General features: G+C 40.1%; 2 protein-coding genes and 1 long non-coding RNA gene across 3 annotated transcripts; 1 reads left to right on the top strand and 2 right to left on the bottom strand.

Moving 5' to 3' along the window:
- Positions 1 to 1,364: 1,364 nt before the first annotated feature.
- On the bottom strand, positions 1,365 to 21,037 carry LOC116297421 (uncharacterized). The gene is made up of 10 exons (XM_089025671.1): positions 20,914 to 21,037; positions 18,073 to 18,119; positions 17,421 to 17,529; positions 16,538 to 16,783; positions 15,954 to 16,152; positions 15,114 to 15,694; positions 14,283 to 14,463; positions 4,045 to 4,359; positions 3,164 to 3,588; positions 1,365 to 2,746 (listed from the first exon to the last, which is right to left on the bottom strand). Exons 2-10 carry the CDS (start codon positions 18,085 to 18,087, stop codon positions 2,097 to 2,099), a joined length of 2,721 nt encoding a protein of 906 aa, XP_088881797.1. The 5' UTR covers positions 18,088 to 18,119; positions 20,914 to 21,037; the 3' UTR covers positions 1,365 to 2,096.
- Positions 5,104 to 7,572, top strand: LOC148913967 (uncharacterized). Its single transcript, XM_089038180.1, has 2 exons — positions 5,104 to 5,497; positions 6,238 to 7,572. Exon 2 carries the CDS (start codon positions 6,447 to 6,449, stop codon positions 7,425 to 7,427), a length of 981 nt encoding a protein of 326 aa, XP_088894306.1. The 5' UTR covers positions 5,104 to 5,497; positions 6,238 to 6,446; the 3' UTR covers positions 7,428 to 7,572.
- Positions 5,135 to 6,143, bottom strand: LOC148913968 (uncharacterized). Its single transcript, XR_016121358.1, has 2 exons — positions 5,944 to 6,143; positions 5,135 to 5,529 (listed from the first exon to the last, which is right to left on the bottom strand). It is a non-coding gene; the product is annotated as an uncharacterized LOC148913968 (long non-coding RNA).
- Positions 21,038 to 25,069: the final 4,032 nt, after the last annotated feature.

Genomic DNA, 25,069 nt, shown 5'->3' with positions numbered 1-25,069 from the left:
AGTTTTGCAGTAATTTCCTTACTCGGGTCCTCGGTTCGTGCCGACTTGGACTCCGAGTACACCAATTCGGCTTACCTAGACGAGTCAAAAACCTTCAAAATTTACTGGAAAATTAACAATGAGAAAAAAAGCATTCAGTTTGCCGCTCGAGTTAAGACTCTCGGTTGGGTCGGCTTTGGTATTTCGTCAGGCAATGGTAACATGATTGGATCTGGTGTGATTATTGGCTTGACCAAGGGCGCTAGGGCAAAAATTGGTGGTTTTTTAGCCGTTAGACTCCGTTATATTGGTGTTTTTTAGCCGTTAGAAACTGTTTAAACTGTTACTCATCTGTTCTGTTATGTGCTGGCTTGATTTTTTTAGTTTTCCCGTCTATATACGCCAAAAATACTGCTGTGACCAACGGTCCAATCGTACGTAACGAACTACTGTATCCTATACCTGTCTCGTGACCGCTTACGCAAGCGTACGCGTCGGTTAATAAGTTAATAAGTTAATCCAAATCCCCTAGAATAACCAAAAATGAACAGGGGTAGGAAAAGAAAGGCCAATCTCTCGTCTGCTCGAGTAATAGGATTAAAGTGAAAGGTACGGTGGCAATTTGTTTACTCAGCGATGACAGATGTGTAACCAACGAAACCTAACGAACCAACTTCGGATCTAACCGAACTGGCCTCGCCGAAACTCGAACCCCGACTCGTGGCCCAAACGATCTTATCCGATGACAGCCCCCGGCCGTGACCTTTTACAACGTTCACGTGTTGTGTTTAATAGATGGTATCTCTAATCCTCGTAAATGATATTTGGGTTCCCAGGACGTTCTTGATAATTTTGAACGATTACCAATAATAAAATAAAACTTACAAATGCATTTCGAAAGTTATTTCTAAGACATTCTTCGTATCGAAAAGATTCCAGACATATGGTACTAATTTTGAAATAGGATCCACACATTGCCGCAAACAAAGTACAAGCGCTAATCCAATATCTGTTTGGAAATCCCAACCGCAGGCAGAATCCATTCGCTCAAGATAATACTAAAGAAGCTACAATTGTTTAATGATTCGTGGATTTTTTGGATGTCAGTTTGAATGGAACTGGTTTTTTAAAACTGCTTCTAATTTACAGCCATAGCAAAACCGTAAGTTGACAAGTAAGTCGGGGTTCGAGTTTCGGCGAGGCCAGTTCGGTTAGATCCGAAGTTGGTTCGTTAGGTTTCGTTGGTTACACATCTGTCATCGCTGAGTAAACAAATTGCCACCGTACCTTTCACTTTAATCCTATTACTCGAGCAGACGAGAGAACAATAGATTGGCCTTTCTTTTCCTACCCCTGTTCATTTTTGGTTATTCTAGGGGATTTGGATTAACTTATTAACTTATTAACCGACGCGTACGCTTGCGTAAGCGGTCACGAGACAGGTATAGGATACAGTAGTTCGTTACGTACGATTGGACCGTTGGTCACAGCAGTATTTTTGGCGTATATAGACGGGAAAACTAAAAAAATCAAGCCAGCACATAACAGAACAGATGAGTAACAGTTTAAACAGTTTCTAACGGCTAAAAAACACCAATATAACGGAGTCTAACGGCTAAAAAACCACCAATTTTTGCCCTAGCGCCCTTGGCTGGACAGCTGTCGTAGACTTTTGCCTCCTTTTTCTTACTTTGTTTAACGGTTGCGCATGAGAAGACACATGAATATGAATACGACTCCAACAAAGAATCTTATTCTCAATAGACTGACACGTGGTCTGAAATGGGCAAAAAACTACGCCAAAGTGGAGTTGGTCAATTTGACTGGAACAATATATTTCCCACACGTAACCCCGCAATCAAGCGCTTCAGGACGAAGTTAATCAACGGCTTTTGTTCTCGTGGGAATAAACATAATGCCGTGTAATCTAGGTTCATACAAGTCTTTCAGCGATAAAGCTACCGATGCAAAATACCTCACCTAATGAGAATCTCCCAAACATTTTCCTATTCATTTCTCGTTATAAAAGAATCTATGGACGTATTTTCAAGAGCACGTGCTACTCTTTAACATCCTCTTATATAAAACCGCGCTGAATCGAACTGATTTCAAAAGCATTATATTCTGACTTTTCTAGCTGATATTGTAATATCCAATTGACTATGACCTAAAATTTGTCTGCCCGCTGAAAATAAGAAATATATACTATTAGGTTGTACGGTTACTTCGAAGGGAAACGGTCTCGAAGAAAGAATATGATACAGAGACCCGCTCACAGATATTTGATAAGTTTGTCCTTGGCACGAGTTGGCGACTTCGTAAGCAATGCTTATTTTACTCGGGTGATGTCGTGTTATCTGGAATAGACAGCCTCCGTGAAGATCTTTGACTTCAGCCTCAGCTCCAAACATCGGAGATGATAACAGACTCTTCATGTCTTCTGTCTTCAATACTCGAAGTGTTTGGTTACTTTTTGGTTTTGTTTTATCACACGCGCAGATTTTGATATCAACGTTGCTATCGACACAGTCTTTAAACTTGTTGTATAAAGTTCGCCTGACGTACGACTTGAGGGTTGGTGTCTCTCCATTCAACTCAATGGCAACAGTAAATATTTCGTCCTCTTTTAAACCAAAGGTTTTACTATCAACATGCAGATCTAGTCTCGTTAGAGAACCAGTGTTGCTTTGAATGATGTTCCGAAACGAAGAACCGATGAGGCGAACACAGTTTCCATATCCTTTGAGCACGGAATTCTTTTCTAGGCCTGTAAGATAAATAGGGACAATACTTAGTTCACTAAAAGGCAATTATACTTACGAATAAATATATTTTCGCCATGTAAGCACGTCTGCAACTTTGCTGGTAATACTTCGCTGTCTTTAAAATTTAGTTGCGTTGGAAAAAAATATCGGTGTAACCACCAGCGGGTTAGCTCAGTTGGTAAGAGTGTTGCACGTTTGCTGATCTTATCCGCACGCGCAGAAAACAGGGGAAAAAAGAAACAAAAATAACGAAAACTGACTACAACGGATTTTTTCCCCTATATGATAAAACACCTTTATCCATGCTTAGTACTACAAACTTAGTACTGCTTCCAGTACTACAGCACGTAGTAAGCGCCGAAAGAGCTCAAGAATTGTGAGAAGCACTCGCCTAAAGATGATATTGTGTTTGCGATTACCTTTGGAAAACTGTTCCTGGATAATATTGTTCAAACTTCCTAAACCAAACTCCGCCAGCCATCTCTTACTGTTGGAATTATCTTGTACTTTGGAATCCGCTCCTTCGCACTGACACCGAGCTAGCGGCCTCAAAGGTACATCACTACATGTTCTGTTGGTTGGAATCTTAGAGAACACGCCGTTGACTTTATAATCCACGGAAAACTTCTTGTCTTCGTCGTGTAGTGACATGAGTGCCGTATGAAGATCGTAGGCTGATAGTAGGCGATTTTGGTTGTATACTAATGCTTCGGTTCTTTGTTTGCCTAATAAGTCTGCCACGTGATTAGGCAGAATCATGAAGAGAAGTGGATGGTAGCGCTCGTGTCTTAAAGTGCGCATGTGGCCGTGGTCTGCCATGAGAATTGTCAACGTGTTGGGATCGCTAAAAGAAAGAAAAAAAAGAGAAATTTTCTACAGTAAACTACCAACCGCTATTATTCATTGATAACTAAAAAATAACTAGAGCTATAAACCCTTTTAATAAATTGACGCGGTCATATTTATTCATTTGAAAATGTTTTTTAAAAATGAAATTGAAAAGAATAAATTTGATGTCACGTGATAAGCACGGGTGGCGTAGTGGTGGGAGCGCTCGCCTCTCTTCAATGGAACCCAGGTTTGATTCCCGGTGTCGTCAGTGTGAGTAGAGTTGCTTGTTGGTTCTCTCCTGTGCTTCGTCGAGGGTTGTCTTCGGGCTCTCCGGTTTTCTTCCCTCAGCAAAAATCAACCTCTTAACTCAATTTGGAATTTCGTGGACGAAGAACTACTCTATATGGAAATGCCACTGTTTATTTATTTATTTATTTATTTATTTGATTTCGCTTCGATCCAATCTTACCTGGCCATGTTATGGATGAATTCTGCAAGTCCACGATCATCGTTGCGTATTCGAGACCCCGTTTCAGTATGGCCACTGTTAAAATGCTGGTACAAGAATATAGGAGCGCTATCGTCTGTCTCTCTTATTTCTTTAAAGATCTCTTCTAAATACTTCAAGAAGTAAACATTGTAGAACTTTCCATTCAAGCAAACCTTGGCGGGCCGATCGTAGTGGTTGGTCAAACCATACTTTTTTAGCACCTCACAGCTGAAATGAGTTATCCCTATATGATCGAGATTGTGTTGTTTGACAATGTTCTGGAACGCTTGCCATCTGTGAGGAGGGAAAAGAAATACCACGAAAATAAATATTTATGCATCCACAACAAATTGGCGTTTTTTATTCGCTTGGGCGCAAGATTTTCCCACTCACACACTGACATGTCATTCTACTGGAAATAAGATTGTTTGTTTGAATTGTATCCCTATAGACCCCTTGGTTCAATTAGGTTCCAATTCTCAGGAGATTGGAATTCTTATGTTTTGTCCCCCAGAACGAGCTACTTTGACGTCACGTGCAAGGGTCTATTCGTGTGTCCGTAAAACAAAAACATAATCCTCTAGGGAATGACACGTGAATATATGCACATAAAATCATTGATGGTCTCAAAACATAAGTTATTAGAAGCTAAGATCGAACGATATTCTGGGAAATGACATACTTATCCTCTGGGCCCGGTCGTACGAAGCCTGGATAGCGCTGTCCTGTGGGTAAATCCTTATCCAGAGAATAAGTCGCTGCTGTCTTCCAATAAATCTATCCACTGGATAAGATTCATACGTCGGATAGCGCTATCCAGGTTTCGTACTACCGGGCCCCGATATCCATTTGAGATACACAGACGATATGAAACGTGTTCTGTCAGTGCAACGTTAGATGAACATTCCATGAGTCGTATCACAATCAATCAACCAATCAATCAATCAATCAACCAATCAATCAATCAATCAATCTTTGTGCTCAATAGTTTACAGATATAAATAATAATAGTTGAAATTGCAGGTGATAAGAGTGTGACAGAGTCAAAAGACACTATTTTGGACAGTAATTATTTAGACATAAATCTATATTTTTAATTAGGAATGCCTCGTGTACACATAGGAATGTAATTCTTTAGTTAACTGTTTGCGTGGAAAATGCGTAAGCAAGAAATAATTTCCGTACGTAATTACATTACAGTGAGTCATGCCTAGGTTTGGCGCTTGTTTACGTAAGTTCGTGTTTGGGACATCCTGTTTGCGCCTAGGGCGTGCAACATTGCATAGGATGTGTAAGGTCTTAAGAATGCAGGTTTTTCCATAAAAATAGGCCCAAACTAAGCTTAAATCAGTGTAGTAAAAGTTCTTGAAGACGTTGCGTTGTCTACGGATATTTTCACATATCAAGACAAGGAATTCTCTACGATGTAAAGGTATGAATCTTTGAAGCCTTTTACACTTTTACCTAGGATAGATTTAGGACAAATCTATGTTAATATCGTTAACTAGTCGTTATATTTTATAGCTTAGATTATCTATATATTTGTTAAGCATTCGTTTCATGTTTTTGTAATGCTAGTCGCATTAGCGCGTAATTTAGTACAAAGTTATTCACGCAGTAGTAATTTAGTAATCACGCTGAGTGTATCTTGTCTTTTAAACTCTTTAAGACGTTTACTATAGGATCGCTACCGCCTTACTCGCTTGTTTAACCTTTTTACTACGATAAATAGCCTTAACTGCGGGATAAAAGACCTTTTCTTTCCAACCTTTAATTTGTTCGCTACTTAAACTCTACACTCAAGGTCATTGTCGCGACCGCGTGTTCAGTAAACCGTGTAATTCTTAGTTTGTCATAAACAAAGGTTAAAATACTTACCTAAAGCCATAGTTAACCTCTAGTCAATTTTTCCTATTGCTTTTTCCATTGGTTTAGTTCATTTTAAACGGTTTACCGACTTGTACATTAAACTTTGCAACCTAGTAATTTTCACTCGCGTATTGTAAACACTGCTAATCAGTATGCAATATTCAAATTACCTGTGACGTAATTTACGTATTTCCGTTTCTATTTATATCTAGCAAGACTGTATTCTATTCATAACTTTTAGCTATTTAGATAAGCTACAAATTTATTTTATCTCATTGTAAATATTTTTCTTGTTTTCATTAGAGATATCCTGTAATCTCGTTCCCGTTTTTTTTCATGTATTGTAAAGTTGTGTGAATTTTTCAATAAATTCTTTTGTCAAAACCACTTGCAATCTGATTCATAGCTGAGCGCCTTGCCGCCGGTTACATTTTTGGTGTCAGAAGTGGGATTGCAAGAAAGTTGACATTAGTAGTTACTGATTATTTACCAACGGGAACGAGACTGAAATCATGGCAGAAGAAGCTGTGGCTGCACTCACAGAGCAATTGGCTGCACTCAAGGCACAGCTGGATGGCATGCAGGCTGAAGGAGGACCCCCTGCCCAACCTGTTTTTGCACCAGTGGTAAAAGTGACAGTGCCAAGGGAGAAGAAGCTGAGGAAGTATGCTGGTGGCAGAGACGACAAAGTGCTTGAAGACTGGATAGCGGATGCACAGAGGTCTGTGGCTGCCCAGAAGTTAACTGGTCAAGAGGCGGTGGATTTCCTGTACCATAGCTTAGAAGGTGCGGCTCGAGATGAAGTTCGACTAAGGCCTGTGGATGACTGGACAGACCCGGAGGGTTTCTTCAGGATTCTGAGAGACGTCTTCGGAGAGAAGCTCACCAAGACCCAGCTTCTCCAGAGGTTTTTCGCCAGAAAACAAGGTGACAGGGAGCCCATCCAGGACTTTGCCCATGCCCTGATGTCAATGGCGGAGCACATAACCAGAGTACACGTAGGAGCCCTGGAAAACAAGGACCAGAACCTCAGAGACACATTCGTTGAGAACTTGCGTGACAACCTGTTGCGCAGGGATCTCAAGCGCTATGTCAGAGAACATCCCGAGAAGACCTTCAACGAGGTGAGGCAAGAGGCCTATCATAGCTCGGAAGACACAGATAGAGGAGCACATCGCCGTGCAGCGGCCAAGGAGGTGTTGGTGGAGAGCAACCAAGTAAATGCCATCCAAGAGCTTACAGCAGGACAGAAGGCCCTGGTGGAGAGGCTCATGCAGCAACAAAAATTGCTGGATGAGCAGCAGAAGCTGCTAACCCAACTTACCATGAAGTTAGCAAGCCCATCACCACCACGAAGTCCCCCACGTGGTCCGAGGAGATGTTACAACTGCCACGAGCTTGGACATCTTCGGCCGAACTGCCCAAAGCCCCTGAAAGACAAGGCACCAGCAGCACCACAGAAGGAGTCAAACTCCAGCTCTCCACGGCAGTGAGCCACGCCGTGGAGAGGAACTGTAGTGGCTCTAATTCTCTTTTTCAGAACGAAAAGTTTGTCGGGACAAGTCCCACAGTGGTGGCGAGGATTGGCGGAGTACCTGTGAAAAGCTTAGTGGATACGGGCTCCATGGTTACCCTCATCACCGAGTCGTTCTACAGGGAAAAGCTACAGCCAACCCTAGGAGACCTACACCCTGAAACAAGATTACTGCAGCTGCGAGGAGCTAACGGTTTGGACATCCCTTACATTGGATATATCGTCGCTACAGTAGAGATCGGAGGAGTGGTGGTCCCTGGGTGCGGCATCTTCATCACGAAGGACACAGCAGCCACTACAGTCATGCAGAGGAGGGTACCTGGCCTACTGGGAACCAACGTTCTTGGGCAGGTGCCCCAATACCAACAGATCCTGCAAGATGAAGAGAAGAAGAGTAAACGTAAAACTGGGTTCGTGAAAGTAGCCGGCTCAGACAAAGTCTGGGTCCCTGCTTTCACAGAATCTGATATCTTGGTCACAGGCCCATCATGGGGCACTGATGCTGTGATCGAACCCCTTGGTGTACCAGTAGAAGGAAACCTCACCGTGGCCAGTACTCTCGTGGATACTACCAAGACGTGTTACTATGTCAGAGTTGCCAACCAGACGGCAAAGGACATATGGCTAAAGCCGAGGACGCGGATTGGAATTGTGCGAGAGGGAGAGATGGTCAAGAGAGGAGAGCAGTTGGAGTTCCTACACGAGAATAACATGGTGACAGTGTGCTGTAACCTTAGTGCTGACCCTCAGATGCCACCCCAACGGGAAGCTGTGGGCAAAGTACGTTGGCAAAGGATACAGACACCCCCTCACGGGATTACCCTGGAACATTTCCCCGGGACGGAACTTCAGAGGGAGAAAGCTCTCCAGGTGTTCGAAAGAAATGAAGAGGTGTTTGCTTCATGTAAGGAGGACCTTGGCTGTACAAAGACAACATATCATCGCATCTACACAGACGATGATGTGCCTGTCACAGAGCGTTACAGAAGGATTCCTCCAAACCAATACCAGGAGGTGCAACAGCATCTACAAGACTTGCTAGAAAAAGGAGTGATATGTCCAAGTGAGAGTAACTATGCCTCCCCAATAGTGCTTGTACGAAAGAAGTCTGGAGCCTTGAGGATGTGCGTCGACTACCGGAAGCTGAACCAGAAAACCAAGCGTGATCAGTACCCCCTACCAAGGATAGAGGAATCACTGGAGGCACTGCGTGGCGCAAAGTACTTTTCCACCATAGATCTGGCATCAGCCTACAATCAAGTCGAAGTCCATCCTGATGATCAGCACAAGACTGCGTTCACAACGCCCATGGGTTTGTTTCAGTACACTCGCATGCCGTTTGGACTACAGAATGCCCCAGCGACCTTCCAAAGGTTGATGCAAGGAGTCTTCCGAGAGGACATACTTCGCACCCTGATGGTCTACCTGGACGACATCATAGTCTTCTCATCCACCATTGAAGAACATCTTGAGCGGTTGGAAACGGTATTCAGTAAGCTGAAGCATCATGGATTAAAGGTTGAACCAACCAAGTGTCAACTCTTCAGAGATCGGGTGTCCTACCTGGGGCACGTGGTCTCTGCTGACGGTGTCGAGACAGACCCTGAAAAGACAAAGGCAGTTAACGAGTGGCCAGTTCCCCAGACAGTGCGCGATGTGCGATCATTCCTTGGTTTCGCGTCTTACTACAGAAGATTTGTCCCCAAGTTCGCTCAAGTGGCAGGTCCGCTGCACAAGTTAGTTGCTGAGCTCGGGAGCGGAGGAAGTAACATGACCACCCGGAAGCAGATTGGCGTACTGTGGACAGAAGAATGCCAAAAGAGCTTCAACAAGTTAAAGAATCTACTAACCTCAGCCCCAGTGCTGGCCTACCCGGACTACACCAAGCCCTTCATCCTAGAGACGGATGCGTCCAACGAAGGATTGGGAGCCGTGCTGTCCCAAGAACAGGACGGAAGAGTCAAAGTGATCGCTTATGCCAGCCGAGGCCTGAGAGGTGGAGAGCGAAACATGGAGAACTACTCATCGAGGAAGCTGGAACTACTAGCCTTGAAGTGGGCTGTATGTGAGAAGTTCAGGGAGTACCTGCTGGGATCGAAGTTTGTCGTCTACACAGACAACAACCCGCTGACATACCTACAGTCAAAGAGTAAGCTGAAAGCTGTGGAGCAGAGGTGGGCTGCAGAGTTAGCAAACTTCAACTTCACCATCAAGTACCGCCCTGGACGTCACAACCAGAATGCAGATGCTCTAAGTCGCATCAACCGAGATGAAGAACCAACCACAGTTGAAGTAAGAAGTACACTAGCCTATTCTACCAATACTACAGACCTACCAGAAGAGGTACGTCAACATTTGATGGTATCAGCAGCGTTCATAAGCAACACAGAGACAAGTGCGCTGGAGGAGCAAGCAACCTCATTCCCAACCACACCTCTCACAGAGATCCAACGACTACAGCAGGAGGACCCATGTATCAGTCGTCTCCTCCACTACCGAAACCTTGGACGTCGGCCAAGTAAAAGGCAAAGCCAACAAGAGACAAGGGATACAAGGAAGTTGCTTAGTCACTGGAACAGGATTGAGGAAAGCCATGGAGTTCTCTACCGCCGTACAGGAGTCGGACAGGGAAGTGAGCTTCGGTTACTGCTACTCCCCACATCAATGAAATCACAAGTACTGAAGGGTGCGCACGATCAATGTGGACATCAAGGACAAGACAGGACAGAACAGCTCTTGAGGAAAAGATGTTGGTGGCCCGGTATGCAAGGAGATGTGAAGCAATGGATCTCAAATTGTGTAAGATGTGTCATTGCCAAAGGATCCTACCTTCCAGTCAAGACGCCGATGGGCAGCCTACTAGCTACTAGGCCATTGGAAGTGCTAGCGATGGATTTTACCTTGCTTGAGCCTGCAACAGATGGAAGAGAAAATGTCCTCGTGTTAACAGATGTGTTCACAAAGTTTACAATTGCTGTACCTACCCGTGATCAGAAAGCTACAACCGTAGTCAAGACCCTGATTAAAGAATGGTTCCTTGTGTATGGAATCCCCCAAAGAATACACTCTGACCAAGGCAAGTCATTTGAGGTAGAACTAGTCAAGGAGTTGTGTGCAGTGTATGGAATTAAGAAGTCAAGGACAACCCCCTATCATCCTCAAGGAAATGGGCAGTGCGAAAGATTCAACCGTACACTACATGAGCTTCTAAGAACTCTACCAGCAGAAAAGAAAAGGTGGCCTGAACACCTGAAAGAGTTATGTTACGCCTATAATGCTACGCCACATGCAACGACTAGATACTCGCCCTTCTACCTGATGTTTGGTAGAGATGCAAAGCTACCTTTGGACATTCTACTTCCTGATGATGACAGACAAGTGACAGTAGACAACCAGCAATGGATTACCAAGCACCAGACTCGTCTACGAGAAGCTTATACCACTGTGACACAAAACTTGAAGGAAGCTGCTACCGTCAGAAAGAAGATCCATGACCAGAAGGGCAGAGCACTGGCTGAACCACTACAAGTTGGAGAGCGAGTACTCCTTCGCAACCGTAAAGTCAGAGGAAGAAACAAGATTCAAGATAAATGGGACAACCAAGTGTACAAAATCGTCGAACGAAGAGACAACAATACATATGTCGTTGAAAGAGCTGATGGACATGGAGGAGATAAAGTTGTTAGTCAAGGAGAAATGCAAGTGTGTCCAAGACCAATGCTGGAGATACGAGGACGACACAGGCAAGCTGACAGGTCTAGACAAACATGTACTGTATCGCCAGAATCATCAGATGAAGAAGATGACATTGGAGGAATGACAATCGCCTTTCAACCAATGACAGAACCAGCTGAACCTGATGATGATGATGATAGTGACGATGCGTCTGAGGAAGAACTGGCTGCACCTGTACGCCGACGTTCCACAAGGACAACGGCAGGCCAACACAGCAACCTCTATAATCTTCCAAGATCCGCACTTCAGCACTGACGAGTCCACCTGCGTATCATTGTTCCTGAATTTGCTCGAGGACGAAGCAAACAAAAAGGAGGGGCAAGTGTGACAGAGTCAAAAGACACTATTTTGGACAGTAATTATTTAGACATAAATCTATATTTTTAATTAGGAATGCCTCGTGTACACATAGGAATGTAATTCTTTAGTTAACTGTTTGCGTGGAAAATGCGTAAGCAAGAAATAATTTCCGTACGTAATTACATTACAGTGAGTCATGCCTAGGTTTGGCGCTTGTTTACGTAAGTTCGTGTTTGGGACATCCTGTTTGCGCCTAGGGCGTGCAACATTGCATAGGATGTGTAAGGTCTTAAGAATGCAGGTTTTTCCATAAAAATAGGCCCAAACTAAGCTTAAATCAGTGTAGTAAAAGTTCTTGAAGACGTTGCGTTGTCTACGGATATTTTCACATATCAAGACAAGGAATTCTCTACGATGTAAAGGTATGAATCTTTGAAGCCTTTTACACTTTTACCTAGGATAGATTTAGGACAAATCTATGTTAATATCGTTAACTAGTCGTTATATTTTATAGCTTAGATTATCTATATATTTGTTAAGCATTCGTTTCATGTTTTTGTAATGCTAGTCGCATTAGCGCGTAATTTAGTACAAAGTTATTCACGCAGTAGTAATTTAGTAATCACGCTGAGTGTATCTTGTCTTTTAAACTCTTTAAGACGTTTACTATAGGATCGCTACCGCCTTACTCGCTTGTTTAACCTTTTTACTACGATAAATAGCCTTAACTGCGGGATAAAAGACCTTTTCTTTCCAACCTTTAATTTGTTCGCTACTTAAACTCTACACTCAAGGTCATTGTCGCGACCGCGTGTTCAGTAAACCGTGTAATTCTTAGTTTGTCATAAACAAAGGTTAAAATACTTACCTAAAGCCATAGTTAACCTCTAGTCAATTTTTCCTATTGCTTTTTCCATTGGTTTAGTTCATTTTAAACGGTTTACCGACTTGTACATTAAACTTTGCAACCTAGTAATTTTCACTCGCGTATTGTAAACACTGCTAATCAGTATGCAATATTCAAATTACCTGTGACGTAATTTACGTATTTCCGTTTCTATTTATATCTAGCAAGACTGTATTCTATTCATAACTTTTAGCTATTTAGATAAGCTACAAATTTATTTTATCTCATTGTAAATATTTTTCTTGTTTTCATTAGAGATATCCTGTAATCTCGTTCCCGTTTTTTTTCATGTATTGTAAAGTTGTGTGAATTTTTCAATAAATTCTTTTGTCAAAACCACTTGCAATCTGATTCATAGCTGAGCGCCTTGCCGCCGGTTACAAGAGCACAGCCAATTAGAAATAGCAATAGCTAATCGAGCTAAGTGGCTGGTCCATGCGGAGAAAATCTATTTGTTGCTGATTGACTAAAGCAATGGATAAGACAAGACAAGACAAAAACAAAAAACGACAAGACAAGATAAGCCGGTGACAAGACAAGACATTAGACAAGACAAAATGGACTGTGCTCCTATCAGCTGGACTAGAAGTGCATCATAGAACTATCAATAATTTGATATTATAGAGGTTTTAAGATTTTTTTTGAAAAGGTTGCGAGTCATAGATTTGAGAGATTCTCCAATGGCATTCCATATTTTAGTACCATTAAAGCGAATATTGAGTTTTCCATAATTGGTTCTTATTTTGGGAAGATGATATGTTTTTTTAGATGCCAATCTAGTGTTGTGTTGATGTACTTCATGTGTGTTTTTAAAAAAGTTTATAAACGTATTTGGTAGTCTGTTTGAATTATAGTCATACATAAAAAGAGCACTATTTGAGTATATCAAGTCTTCCAATTTAAGTATTCCTAGACTGAAAAAGAGTGGACTGGAATGAGAGTCGTAATTTGAAAAGGTAATTATTCTCACTATCTTTTTTTGTAAAGTAATAAGAGGCTGAAGAGAAGTTTTATAAGTATTTCCCCAGGTGATGCAACTATAAGATAAAAAAGGGTAAATCAAAGTATAATAAAGCTGAACGAGTACTTGCCGGCTTACATAATATCTAATCTTTGAAAGGATTCCAATACTGCGTTTAATTTTTTTTGTTATATGTAAGATGTGGAATTTCCAGCTTAAATTGGAGTCAATGTGTAGACCTAGATATTTGATATATTTCTCTTGTTTTATCATCTTGCTGTTGATCATTAATCGAACTTTGTAGTTTATTGGTTTTTGTGGAGGGTGAAATATGATAAAGTTTGTCTTATCGATATTCAATGATAGTTTGTTTGCCATAAGCCAGCAAGAGACAAGTTTCAGATTAGCATTAATCACACTTTCAAGTTTAGTCATACGGAAATCTGAGTAAAATAAATTAGTATCATCTGCAAAAATATGGAAGTCAAATAAACTACAGCAATTGCTAAAGTCATTAATATATAAAAGAAACAAAAGTGGCCCTAGCACTGAACTCTGAGGGACTAGATACATGTAATTAACGTAATTTACATATACCATTTCGGTCTTACTTTCGATGTTCTATGTTTTTTGAGCCCTGCAATGATTTTGCAATACTGCAGTTTCAAGTTCTCTCTTACTCAGGGTTACCCTAGATTTTGTGCAGAATATCCTTGGTTTTAGTGAAGTTCCGTGGAATGTAAGTGTCTGTACTGTTGAAGTTGTGCATTTTTTACCTTACCATTGGTATTTGCGAATATTTAGACACTGATTCGAGGCTAAGCCTGATTAAATGAGTCAGTGATCAAGGAACACAGCGGTAATTTAGGACTAGTCTTATTGAGTGTATATACTTAGTGATATATACATACGTTTGTTGATTAACGGCTCCACTTGCAGCTTTAATATTGCTTAGCATGATACCCCATGAGTCATGCCAACAGAGATCTTCCTGGAACATTGTCTGGTAGCCATGTTTTTTGAACTCAGTGTTCATGACATTGATACCTAAGGTTTTTGAGGAAGCGCTGGATTTGGAGAAGTCATCATTACCTACCAAAAAGAAGAAAGAAAAAAAAAGAATGTAAAACTAATAATAACAACACTTTGAGTTTTAACTCTCTTGAGAATGCTTGCAACCCATCAATGAACTAATTGGATGATGCAGTGACCATCTTAGATCGCAAGGCATTATGTGGCTTCCAGGAGACAAATAAAGCTTTGTTAAAGTAATGATGTCGATTAATATTAACAGCTAACCACAAGAGACAACAAGACTGAATTAAGACGGCACATCGATCACCTGTCTGTCCTCTTCTTGACTATACATTTCGCCATCACATTGCCAAAGTTATATGCAGATCCAAGAGACGTATACCCCATTCACACCTATGTGAGTTAAACTATGTTTTGATTAGGACAAAAATTGAGAAACTGGAAACCTACAATATATAATGAAACTTTCTAAAATATTGTCAGAGCAAGACAAAGGATAGTTTACATGCATTATTTCCACCAAATATTGTGCAATGTTCGTAGATAGTTTTCCAAACCTGTTTAGTTAAACCACTTTTAAACATGTTTAAGTCTTGGTATGAATGGGGTAGTAGCCTTGGAACCACACTACCTTGACAATGTAATGACACAATTTATCGTAAAGAAGAGGACAGACTGATGTGAATTTATGAAATAGATAACCTTACCTTGTATGATACCAGAATACAGGGAACGAATGTTGTCAAAGGTATTCATACTAATACTCTGAAACAGCTCGTAGTCCAGTACAGTAGCATTGATGGACTCATCGTAAATAACCTTTCGCATGGCTGCAACGGATTGTCTCATGACCCGGAAGAAATGAGGACGAGAAATAGAATCCAACACGACAATATTGATATTAATTTTATTTTCTGGTTTGATATTTTTGTTGGTGATGATTCTCGGTGGGTAAATTAAAGCTTGTAAGATGCCACCACACTTGATGAAACAAAAAGTATGCTTTTCTTTGATCTTCTTGTCGACATATTTCCTGACCTCTGATGTGCTGAATGGTTTAATGGCCTCCCATCTTGTTATGACTCCAATACTAGGGTCCATAGAACCTACATTGACTTCGTTTCCTCCACAAACTTTAGCGTCGCAATTCAGTTCATGTTTCTTATTTGCTGTTCGAGTAAAGGTGCAGATATCTTCGTAGGAAGTTTCGTCACATTTTCTTTCTTCCAGTGGTTGGTCTGGTCTTCCGAAGTAACTGTTTGCATCTTCACAAAATTCTTTACTGGGGCTGTGAAAAGAGGGGGAAAGAGCCAAAGTTAGTTCATGTTCTAAGTTTACGATAATTTTAAGAAAATGAAGATACTGGAAAAGTGCAGGGCCAAAACTAGCACTACTACAGCCAAACTACAGCCAAAAATATAAGGGAAGGGGCTTTACCGAATTTTGCGAATGACACTACAGAACAAATGAAAAAACAATGAATATTTAAAAAATATTACAAAAAATGCTGTGACGTCAAATCGTATGTCCTTTTGTAAAATACGTACCGATGTGGAACACAGGCCAAGGGTAATTTACTGGTAACAGGGTTTTTAGCTGTCTTTCGTAGCGCTAAGTATGGGCAGGGTACGAGATTTGGATACGATCCATCACGATTATTTTGTAGGAACTCGTCCGTTAAAAGAGTGATGTCTTGGGATCGTATGCCATTTTCACTGTTGTCTTTCTTATCATGACGTCCTCCTTCTGTGGATGTGTTTTCATTCGATTTTTAGTTAACAGTTAGTATAGGTCTAATCAATACTTTTATAAGAAGAGGAGGAGGAGTGCAAACCATATAATATTCGTGAAATAGCACAAAAACTCTATAGCACTAAACACATATATTTATTTTGTTTTCAGTTGTTTCACTGTTGCTATTTGGACAAAATTTCTACTATTTTATACCACCAGCAGCAGCATCAGTATCAGTAATGTTAGTAGTAATAGTAATAGTAATAGTAATAGTAATAGTAGAAGAAGAAGAAGTAAAAGAGAAAAATTAAATTTCCAACTATTCCTTTTTTTATTGTGATTTATTGACCAAGTAAAATGTGTTTCAAACATACCATGTCTTTATTGCAATACTCACCTAATGTTCTTTTTTGTACAGGCTGCACCGCTGTGGTTGGTAGTATGTTTTGAAGTTTCTGTATCGTTGTGGTTGGTGGCATGTTTTCATGTGTCTGTAATGTTGTGGTTGGTGGTATGTTTTCATGTGTCTGTATTTTTGTGGTTGGGTATATAAATTCTTTGCTTCGTACTGTGGTTCGTGTGTATGATAAAACACCATTGACTTTCTCTTCGTTTCGTAATGATTTCTTTCCATTGCTCTGCACTGCAGTAAAATGCAAAAAAGAAATCTTTGAAACGTTTCTAGCCAAAACATTGATTTATCGAATCGAAATATCGGTATCTTGTTGTATTGTATCATATATAGAGGATATTACATGGGCGCACGGAGATACGAATTTTATCTTCGAGTGTTCAATTGATATCTCACGAGTGAGATATCTAAATTGAACACCAGAAGATAAAATTCGTATCTCCAAGCGGCCATGTAATGTTCTGTTTATTATATAGATATCGATGAAACTTAAATAAAACAAAAGCTCAAAAATTCTTTATTTCTTTATTCTTTATTGTCAACAGCGATATCTTCACGTGTGAAAGATATGGTATCTCCCACTGGTTAAAGATATCAAGTTTTCGACACTAGAGAAAACCTGGTATTTTATCGATATCTGTATAATAAAGTATGATATTGTTCGTATCGCCCCGCACCGTGTCTTGTCTTGTCGTGGATAGTGTGGCATTGCGTCGTTTTGTATCATCGTATTGTATCCGCGTGTATAATGTCGTCTATATCAACTGCCCTCGCTTATCGTGTAGTGGTGTTGTGTCGTCTTTTCGTGATTGATAAGCGGAGCCAGTCATGTGATTAAGTGTTTCTTTCTCTAATACAACTGACTCACCATTGTTTTTAAGTCGTTTCCAATTCAATTTATCCATCATGTCGGTTGAAAGCATAAAATAGACTCCAATAGATAACATCCCAGACAAGACAATTACCAAAAACACTCGCTGAGAAGCAACAACGAAAGTAAAAATTCCATAAAAATTTATCCAAGACATCATACTTAGTTTCGAGTTTTGCAGGAGTTTAGTCGTGTACAAAACAATCCGCATTTATAGGGAGGGCGGAATATTTTTCGACCACGTTACAACCGCGTGACATCTTTGTTTCCGGGTAGCGCATGAAATTAAATAAGTTAAGATACATTGGGTTTCAAAACAAGATTTGTAAAAAGGTAAAGGTAAAGTGTACCTATATTTAACGTCGGTAGTTCCTTCAGATGAAATTCAACTGCTATCAATGGAAGCCGACGGTGAGCACTTTACTTCCCTCTCTCCATCAGTGCTCTGTTTTAAGAGTATTCAAAGCTGAAGCTACACGGATTAGAGAGAAGTCGAAACAGACGTGGTGACGTAGAGATCCTAAGAATGTAGGGGTTTGCAATTTTCATTTACGGGTTTCAATTGCGGTTTACCCCCCGAATCCTCGCTATATCCCCCCTGGGGTTAGCCCATAACTATATTTTTCGTCCAGAACAGAACATAACATACCAGTTTATTGGCCATGCTTCAAGACTTCGTTTGGAGGGAAAAGTTGTCTGAAAGAGATACATATACCCACGTGAAAACGCGGTTTAAATTCCATTTTTCCGTAATGTATGGATTTTTTTTAGCTCCAAAAATGTTGTCTCCGATCCCCCAAAAATGAAAACATTGTCACAATCATAATATTGCGGCGTTTTCGTAAAATCCGCGCGCATGTCCCTGTACTGTGTTAAAAACAAGTTGGAAGCTGTTGAGCACGAGACACTGAACAAACTTAGGACCACAATCTACGCGAATTCACATACAAATATTCAACCTTTTGGCAGCAGATACGTATGATATATTATTTAAGCTGAGCATTTTAGTCTCTACGTTTTCTTAGAGGGTTAGAAACGGCTACCGACAGTTGCTTTTGCTCCAAGAAATTTGAAAAGTTTATATGAACAAGAAAAATTTCAATCAACGATTGCAACACCACAAAATAAACAAGAAGTGCAATAATATATTTATAATTTTTACAGCCGGTCTGAGAGCCGGTTAAATAGTATTTCTTTTTTAATGACAAATATTTTGGTCCGTTCAAACTTTAAATTCTGCAGTTAAAACGTTTTCTAAAAGTTTGAAACGTTGTTATGTAAACTTTTAAAGTAATGACTAATGTGCAAAAACTAGTCCATGAGTTTAGTATCCTCCTAAGGATTTAAAAAAAAGGAAACATGCTATGATTAGTAAAATTAAAAAGTGTTCAATTGGTTTATGACACAGCCAGAGCAGTCATTAAAGGCCGGTTTAGACAGTACGATTTTCGCCTACAACTATCGTATACAACACGCTCGCGGCATCCTACAACTTAACTCGAGTCGTAGCGTGCAAATCAAGCCTACAACTCGCCTACGACAGACGCGAGCGTGTTGTATACGATAGTTGTAGGCGAAAATCGTACCGTCTAGACCGGCCTTAAGAGAGCCTTCTTTTAAAAGAACGTCCCGCCATGCTTGGTTTAAATGATAAACTCTCGTGGGGGAAGGGAGCTGCCAATGGTGGGCAAACATAAGGCTTTCCCTTCTTTTTACTGGAAAGATTATGGTCTAAATGTGCCAAGATTCAACAACAAAATATAAAAAGAACTAGTTAAATTTCGATTGTAAACCATTGTGTAAATAGAAAGCCAACTTTGACTTGGCAATGTATTACCGGATTACTATACAGTCGATTCCAAAAACGTTGTCCAAGTGAAAAGAGGTTTATAGGACAATAAATGTCACGTGTCTCATTAAATATTCAGTTTTACGCGCGTGGATTTTTTAAATTATTATACTGATGCAAAAGTAAATTACAGTATTGAAAACTGAATCTGAAAGATGCCGCGTGCTTTCTCGGATGATTTAAGGTGGAGAATGGTATACCAACATTTGTTTTATGCAAAAACATACCAGGAGATAGCCGCTAATCTGTTTGTAAGTCCTAAAACGGTCAAACGGACATCTACACTAGTGGAGACATTAATCCTTGGCCCGTCGGTCGACCAAGTTGGAGTGTCTTCTAGAACATCCTGAAATGCAATTGAATGAAATAGCGTCGAAAATATTCAATACAACTGGCCCTGCTTTTAGTGCCCAAACATTATGCAGAACGGTCCACAGGCTTGGATTCACGCGCAAGAAGGTATGGTACGTGCAGATTGGTTTGCTCATTACTCAATACTCAGTCTTGCAGAACGTTCTCTAAGTCTGGTAAGGCTTTCACTAGCTCAGAACGTAGCTCTGAAACGGTCTCTAACACTGGAAAATTGGGTAAACTTCTTACAACGTAGCTAGACTTCTTCTTGGAGTCCAAAACCCGAACTTCTAAAGTCGAAAGAACTTGTTTTGAATTACCCGCCGTCGACATTTTCTGCCACTCATGTGATGCAGCACGTTCAGATTCCTAGTTCCACACGCGCGTAAAACTGAATATTTAATGAGACACGTGACATTTATTGTCCTATAAACCTCTTTTCACTTGGACAACGTTTTTGGGATTAACTGTATGTATCCATTCGGGTTAAAAAAGTCATTTTGAGATCCCTATTATTTCTTCATTCCCAAAGATGGATCAGTCGTTGTTTGTGTTCTAGTTTCGAGTTGTTTTTATTTTTTTTATTTTTTTTCTGTCTCGTTTTCAGCAGTGTGGGTTAAATATTAACATGATATCAGCTGCCACGCGCTCACTCAAAACCATTGGTAGTGAACTATTTATATAGCGTTAGACGCATTAATTCAATGTTAAGGCTTTTTTTCAATATTAAAATTAAATTTACAAGTAGAAAAAGGTTATCCAATGGTCCATAAAGCTTTATTCATTGAAATACACTAGTGAATTGCGAATTCCTGAGGATAAATCATCAAGAATCATACGGGACTGACAATGGCTTCCATGTTTCAAAAGTTATTGGCAATCTGAGATTATATAATATATAGACGCAGTGAAGCCAATTTGAATCTTTTATTACGCATAGAATAGACTTAAATATAACTTGAGTCCTAAGAGTTTATAGAGGTTGCCTCAACTTAGATGTCGTTGTTGCAAAGTATGATTGAGAATTCTGGGCGAGAGAAGGATGTAGTGGAGTCGACAGAATCGTGACTGTTTCTCTATCTCGCTAAGTGTCGGCAAATGAAGGAAGGAGAGGAATAGAGAGAGAGTTAACTAAGGAATCAGTGTAATAACTGTGTTGATAATTCCTCAAATGAATTGTCCTGGGACTCGATCTCCTGGGTATTCTGGTACACTTTGTAATAAGTAATAATTTACCCCTCTAGTGGTATACTCAACACAATCGCTTACCATTCAACCATGACTACTTACCGATCTAAAGCTGTAAAGTCCAAAGCGCAAAGTAGAAGGCAGTTTCTATGATACTTTTCTGCGTTTTAAGTCCTCATGTTTCGACCTATTTTCTCTTTTATTGCATACGTGGATTAATTAGACGGGAAAGTTAATCATACATTTATTCAAATATCTCACTATAAAATAGGTCAGCGGTTCGTCTCGTCGCCAAAAAGAGGCTAGACTCTTCCACAGTCTCTCGCTCGTCCGTTCCGTCTCCACACTTAGAGACTGTAACGGTACAATGACCGAAAGGACTTATGGGTCACGAAAACTTGGACCTAGCGTGCTTTGGGAACCAAAATACTTGTTCACAGTCTCTCGTTTTCGCCGCCATCTTGAAAATATTGAAACAATATTGAAAAAGAGGCCCAAATCGATATTTTCTATCACTAGTCCGCTGATCCGGTAGCACAGGCAGCCCAATCCGTTTATTTAGGTCTGATAGGTGTCTTAAGACGTTCATGGGTATTGTTCGCGCGCATCCTTTCTACGCGCATGAATTAAGTGAGCCCAAGCTCATCAAATAGAAATAATATATATTTTGTGCATAATTGGAATAGAATTTCACGTAACGCGAAGGCTTCAAGTCCACACTTGTAGCACAATAGCATTTTAAATTTCAAATGCTAATTAATTATTTGGTTATTTTCTAGAATTTTGTGAAAAATAGGGACGATCAATTAATTTTCAGTAAAATACAAATATTTTTTGACAGCTTTCCATGTTTTACCGTAAAAAGGGTGAACCACGCATTCTGACGACTAATGAACAAAGTCGGGGATACCCATTCTTTATGGGATCTTTTGCCCATGAACGTCCTTAATCCCTTTGCTTCCTCTCTCCGTCAATTTCTTCACATAATTCCGTAGTAATATGTGACGAAATAATAGATAGCATGATTTAGTTGAGATATATGGGTCCGCCATCTTATTGGTGTCCCATTGATCATCAGGGGCACAAACTGATGGCGGCCAAATCACCAAGGCTGAATTAAACTCGACAAACATACCCTCAAACATCATGTCATGAACTCATGCCTTAAAAACACCACCAAATGATGTACCTCTAAACCATAAAACAAGATAGTATTTTTTGTAGTCAATCTTTGATAACATTCTTCCTGAGCAAAAAGCAGACAAACAGAGATACTCTCCTTGTTATGCTTGTCCATTTACAGCTCTTCCTGCAAGTGGAAGCTCAGAAGGTGGCAGGGGAATATGGGACATGGACGGTGTAATAGCAGCAGGAGCTACATCCTCTCCAGCTTTTGCCTTTCCATATTGCTCTCTCTAAAACTTCAAAACTCCAAAGCGTCTTGACAGCATTATTACAGGAATGAACAGGAATGAAGTGCCAATCAGGAGAGCAATGAGGAAATAAGCCCATCCAACATAGTCCAGCTTGATGGATTTTCCCTGGGTTTATTTAATTTTTCAAGAACAATAATCATCAAAATAAAATCAACAATCATATTCTAAGTTCAAAACGTACTATTTCTATAATGCTTGAAAATGCGTGTCAGAATTGCGTGACAGAATTTGAGTCACAAAAATACACAATTATTAATAAAGATAAGATCATTAATAGTCTACCGAGTTTATTGGAATGACTCTACTAATGCAACATTACTCTAGTACTTTTCAGTGCGGATACTCGAGACCATGAGCACATAATTATCCAATCAAAGCTGTCCAATCCCCCGGGCAACAAACGGCGGAAAATCTTTAGATATTTAATTTTTAAGCTCACTCCGTGTGAACTAATTAACTGATAGACTACCGCACTAAGTGCAAACTTTCGATAAGTTACAGAAATAAGACAAAAATATTGTTTATTGACGACGTAACTGTTATGAAATAATTGGTGGGTGTCGGAAAGTTAAAGACCCCGGAAAAAAAAAAGAAACCGATAAAACTTGTTTTGCCATTGCCGTTAGTATGGCGCGGACGCATGGCTGATTCTTCATCAAGGTCGACCCTCCCAAGGTCTAAAAAGGAAGAGCTTGTTTTGATATGAAAGTGTTCATGGCTCGGATTCCAAAAGAAAAATCATCTTTTTTCCTAACTAAAAAGGAAGAGCTTGTTTCAAGTATGGAACGCAGGCTAGTACGGGGCCGACGTTTTCCCAATGGGTTCCTTCAATTACATCTACTTGCAAGAACGTTGTCAGTACGAAAATAGAACATTAGTGATTTAGTGGGATCGACAAAATCTACCCATCGCCTTCTCCGTTCCATGGCTTCAGGTCCAATTGCATTCTCGAATGGAATCTTAATAAGGTTATCCCGGAAAATTTTGAACTCTTGTTGGAACAATATTGAACAGCGCAAACAAAAACCATACCAAAAAGTAATAAGCACTAAGTACACTTTGAAAACTCGTCAAAAAATATCTCACAGTCTAAACGTTCTATCGTTTTATAAACTAGTACCAAATACGCATGCTCCGAAACCAGGCACCAAATACGCATGCTCCGTTACCCATCTTGACGTCACAAATAGCTCTCGTTCCTAGATTCTTTTTTCACGTCCACCCTGACACAGGAAGCCCAAAATAGCACCTTTAAGTCTCAATATCACGCCCAGGAATTGTAGTAGTAGGGTAGGGATGGCACGGGCCGGATTTTCGCGGTGGATTTACTAATTTTGCGGTGGATTCGAGTATATTTGCGGAGGATTTAATTATGTTCTAATACGTCACGCATTACGTGTATCATATGCGGTGGATTTAATTAATTTTATTACTTATTACCATAACATGACGGGTAGGTATTGCGAGGTTGCCATGACGACCAATTGACGCCATGAGTTTATTACTAGGCAAGCTTGGATCAGTCTTTTGTGTAACAATCCGATTTATAGAGCGCGGGGATTTTGAATTTCTAACTCCACCAACCAAGCAAGCAAGCAAGACCTAAAAATATTTACTTTTGAGAAACGCAATGGCTACATTATTCCAGTTAGGCTCTCGAGGATATCACGCTACCGTCAATGAATTCAAAGGACTAATGAAATAGAATGATCGCTGTTTATATAATATAGAACAAGATAACAGAACTAATCATTTTCGGCTGATTTGTGCATAATTAGGAAGAACTTAGTAGGTCTTATTGTTTATCGTTTATGAGTCATTAATTGTATTGTGTTGGATACAATAGCAAGGGCGGATCCAGGGGGAGGGTCGGGGGGGGTCGCGACCCCCCTGTCATTCCTGAGGTCATATGGGCTTCTTGTGGTAAAAATGCGACTGGGATTCCTTTGCCCACAAAATTTACCCCTTCATAAAAACCCTGGATCCGCCCTTGAATAGCCATCAAATTTTCATTAGTCCTTTGAATTCATTGACGGTAGCGTGATATCCTCGAGAGCCTAACTGGAATAATGTAGCCATTGCGTTTCTCAAAAGTAAATATTTTTAGGTCTTGCTTGCTTGCTTGGTTGGTGGAGTTAGAAATTCAAAATCCCCGCGCTCTATAAATCGGATTGTTACACAAAAGACTGATCCAAGCTTGCCTAGTAATAAACTCATGGCGTCAATTGGTCGTCATGGCAACCTCGCAATACCTACCCGTCATGTTATGGTAATAAGTAATAAAATTAATTAAATCCACCGCATATGATACACGTAATGCGTGACGTATTAGAACATAATTAAATCCACCGCATATGATACACGTAATGCGTGACGTATTAGAACATAATTAAATCCACCGCATATGATACACGTAATGCGTGACGTATTAGAACATAATTAAATCCTCCGCAAATATACTCGAATCCACCGCAAAATTAGTAAATCCACCGCGAAAATCCGGCCCGTGCCATCCCTACCCTACTACTAATTGTCCAATCGACCTCATATGTATATCATTTGAAAACTGATGATGTCTACAATTTGACTAAAGTGGCTTGTTTTTAGCGGTGATACGCACTTTAGAAAACAAAAGAAGATCACTGAAGCTGAACTTTTTCTTTTGTCTTTTAATGTATTCCTTTCTCACTAAATTACTAATGTTCAAACTGAAATAAATCAATAAGTAAATAAATAAATAAATGAATGAATGAATAAATAAATAAATAAATAAATAAATAAGAAACAAACAAACAAACAAACCTAAACAAACAAACAAATCA

This window comes from Actinia tenebrosa, unplaced genomic scaffold (genome assembly GCF_029948245.1).
Source record: "Actinia tenebrosa isolate PJP-AT-01 unplaced genomic scaffold, QUT_ActTen_1.0 PGA_scaffold0__85_contigs__length_37466705, whole genome shotgun sequence".
Classification (NCBI taxonomy): domain Eukaryota; kingdom Metazoa; phylum Cnidaria; class Anthozoa; order Actiniaria; family Actiniidae; genus Actinia; species Actinia tenebrosa.
Note: the sequence above shows the minus strand (reverse complement) of the source record. Positions and strands in the feature narration are given on the sequence as shown.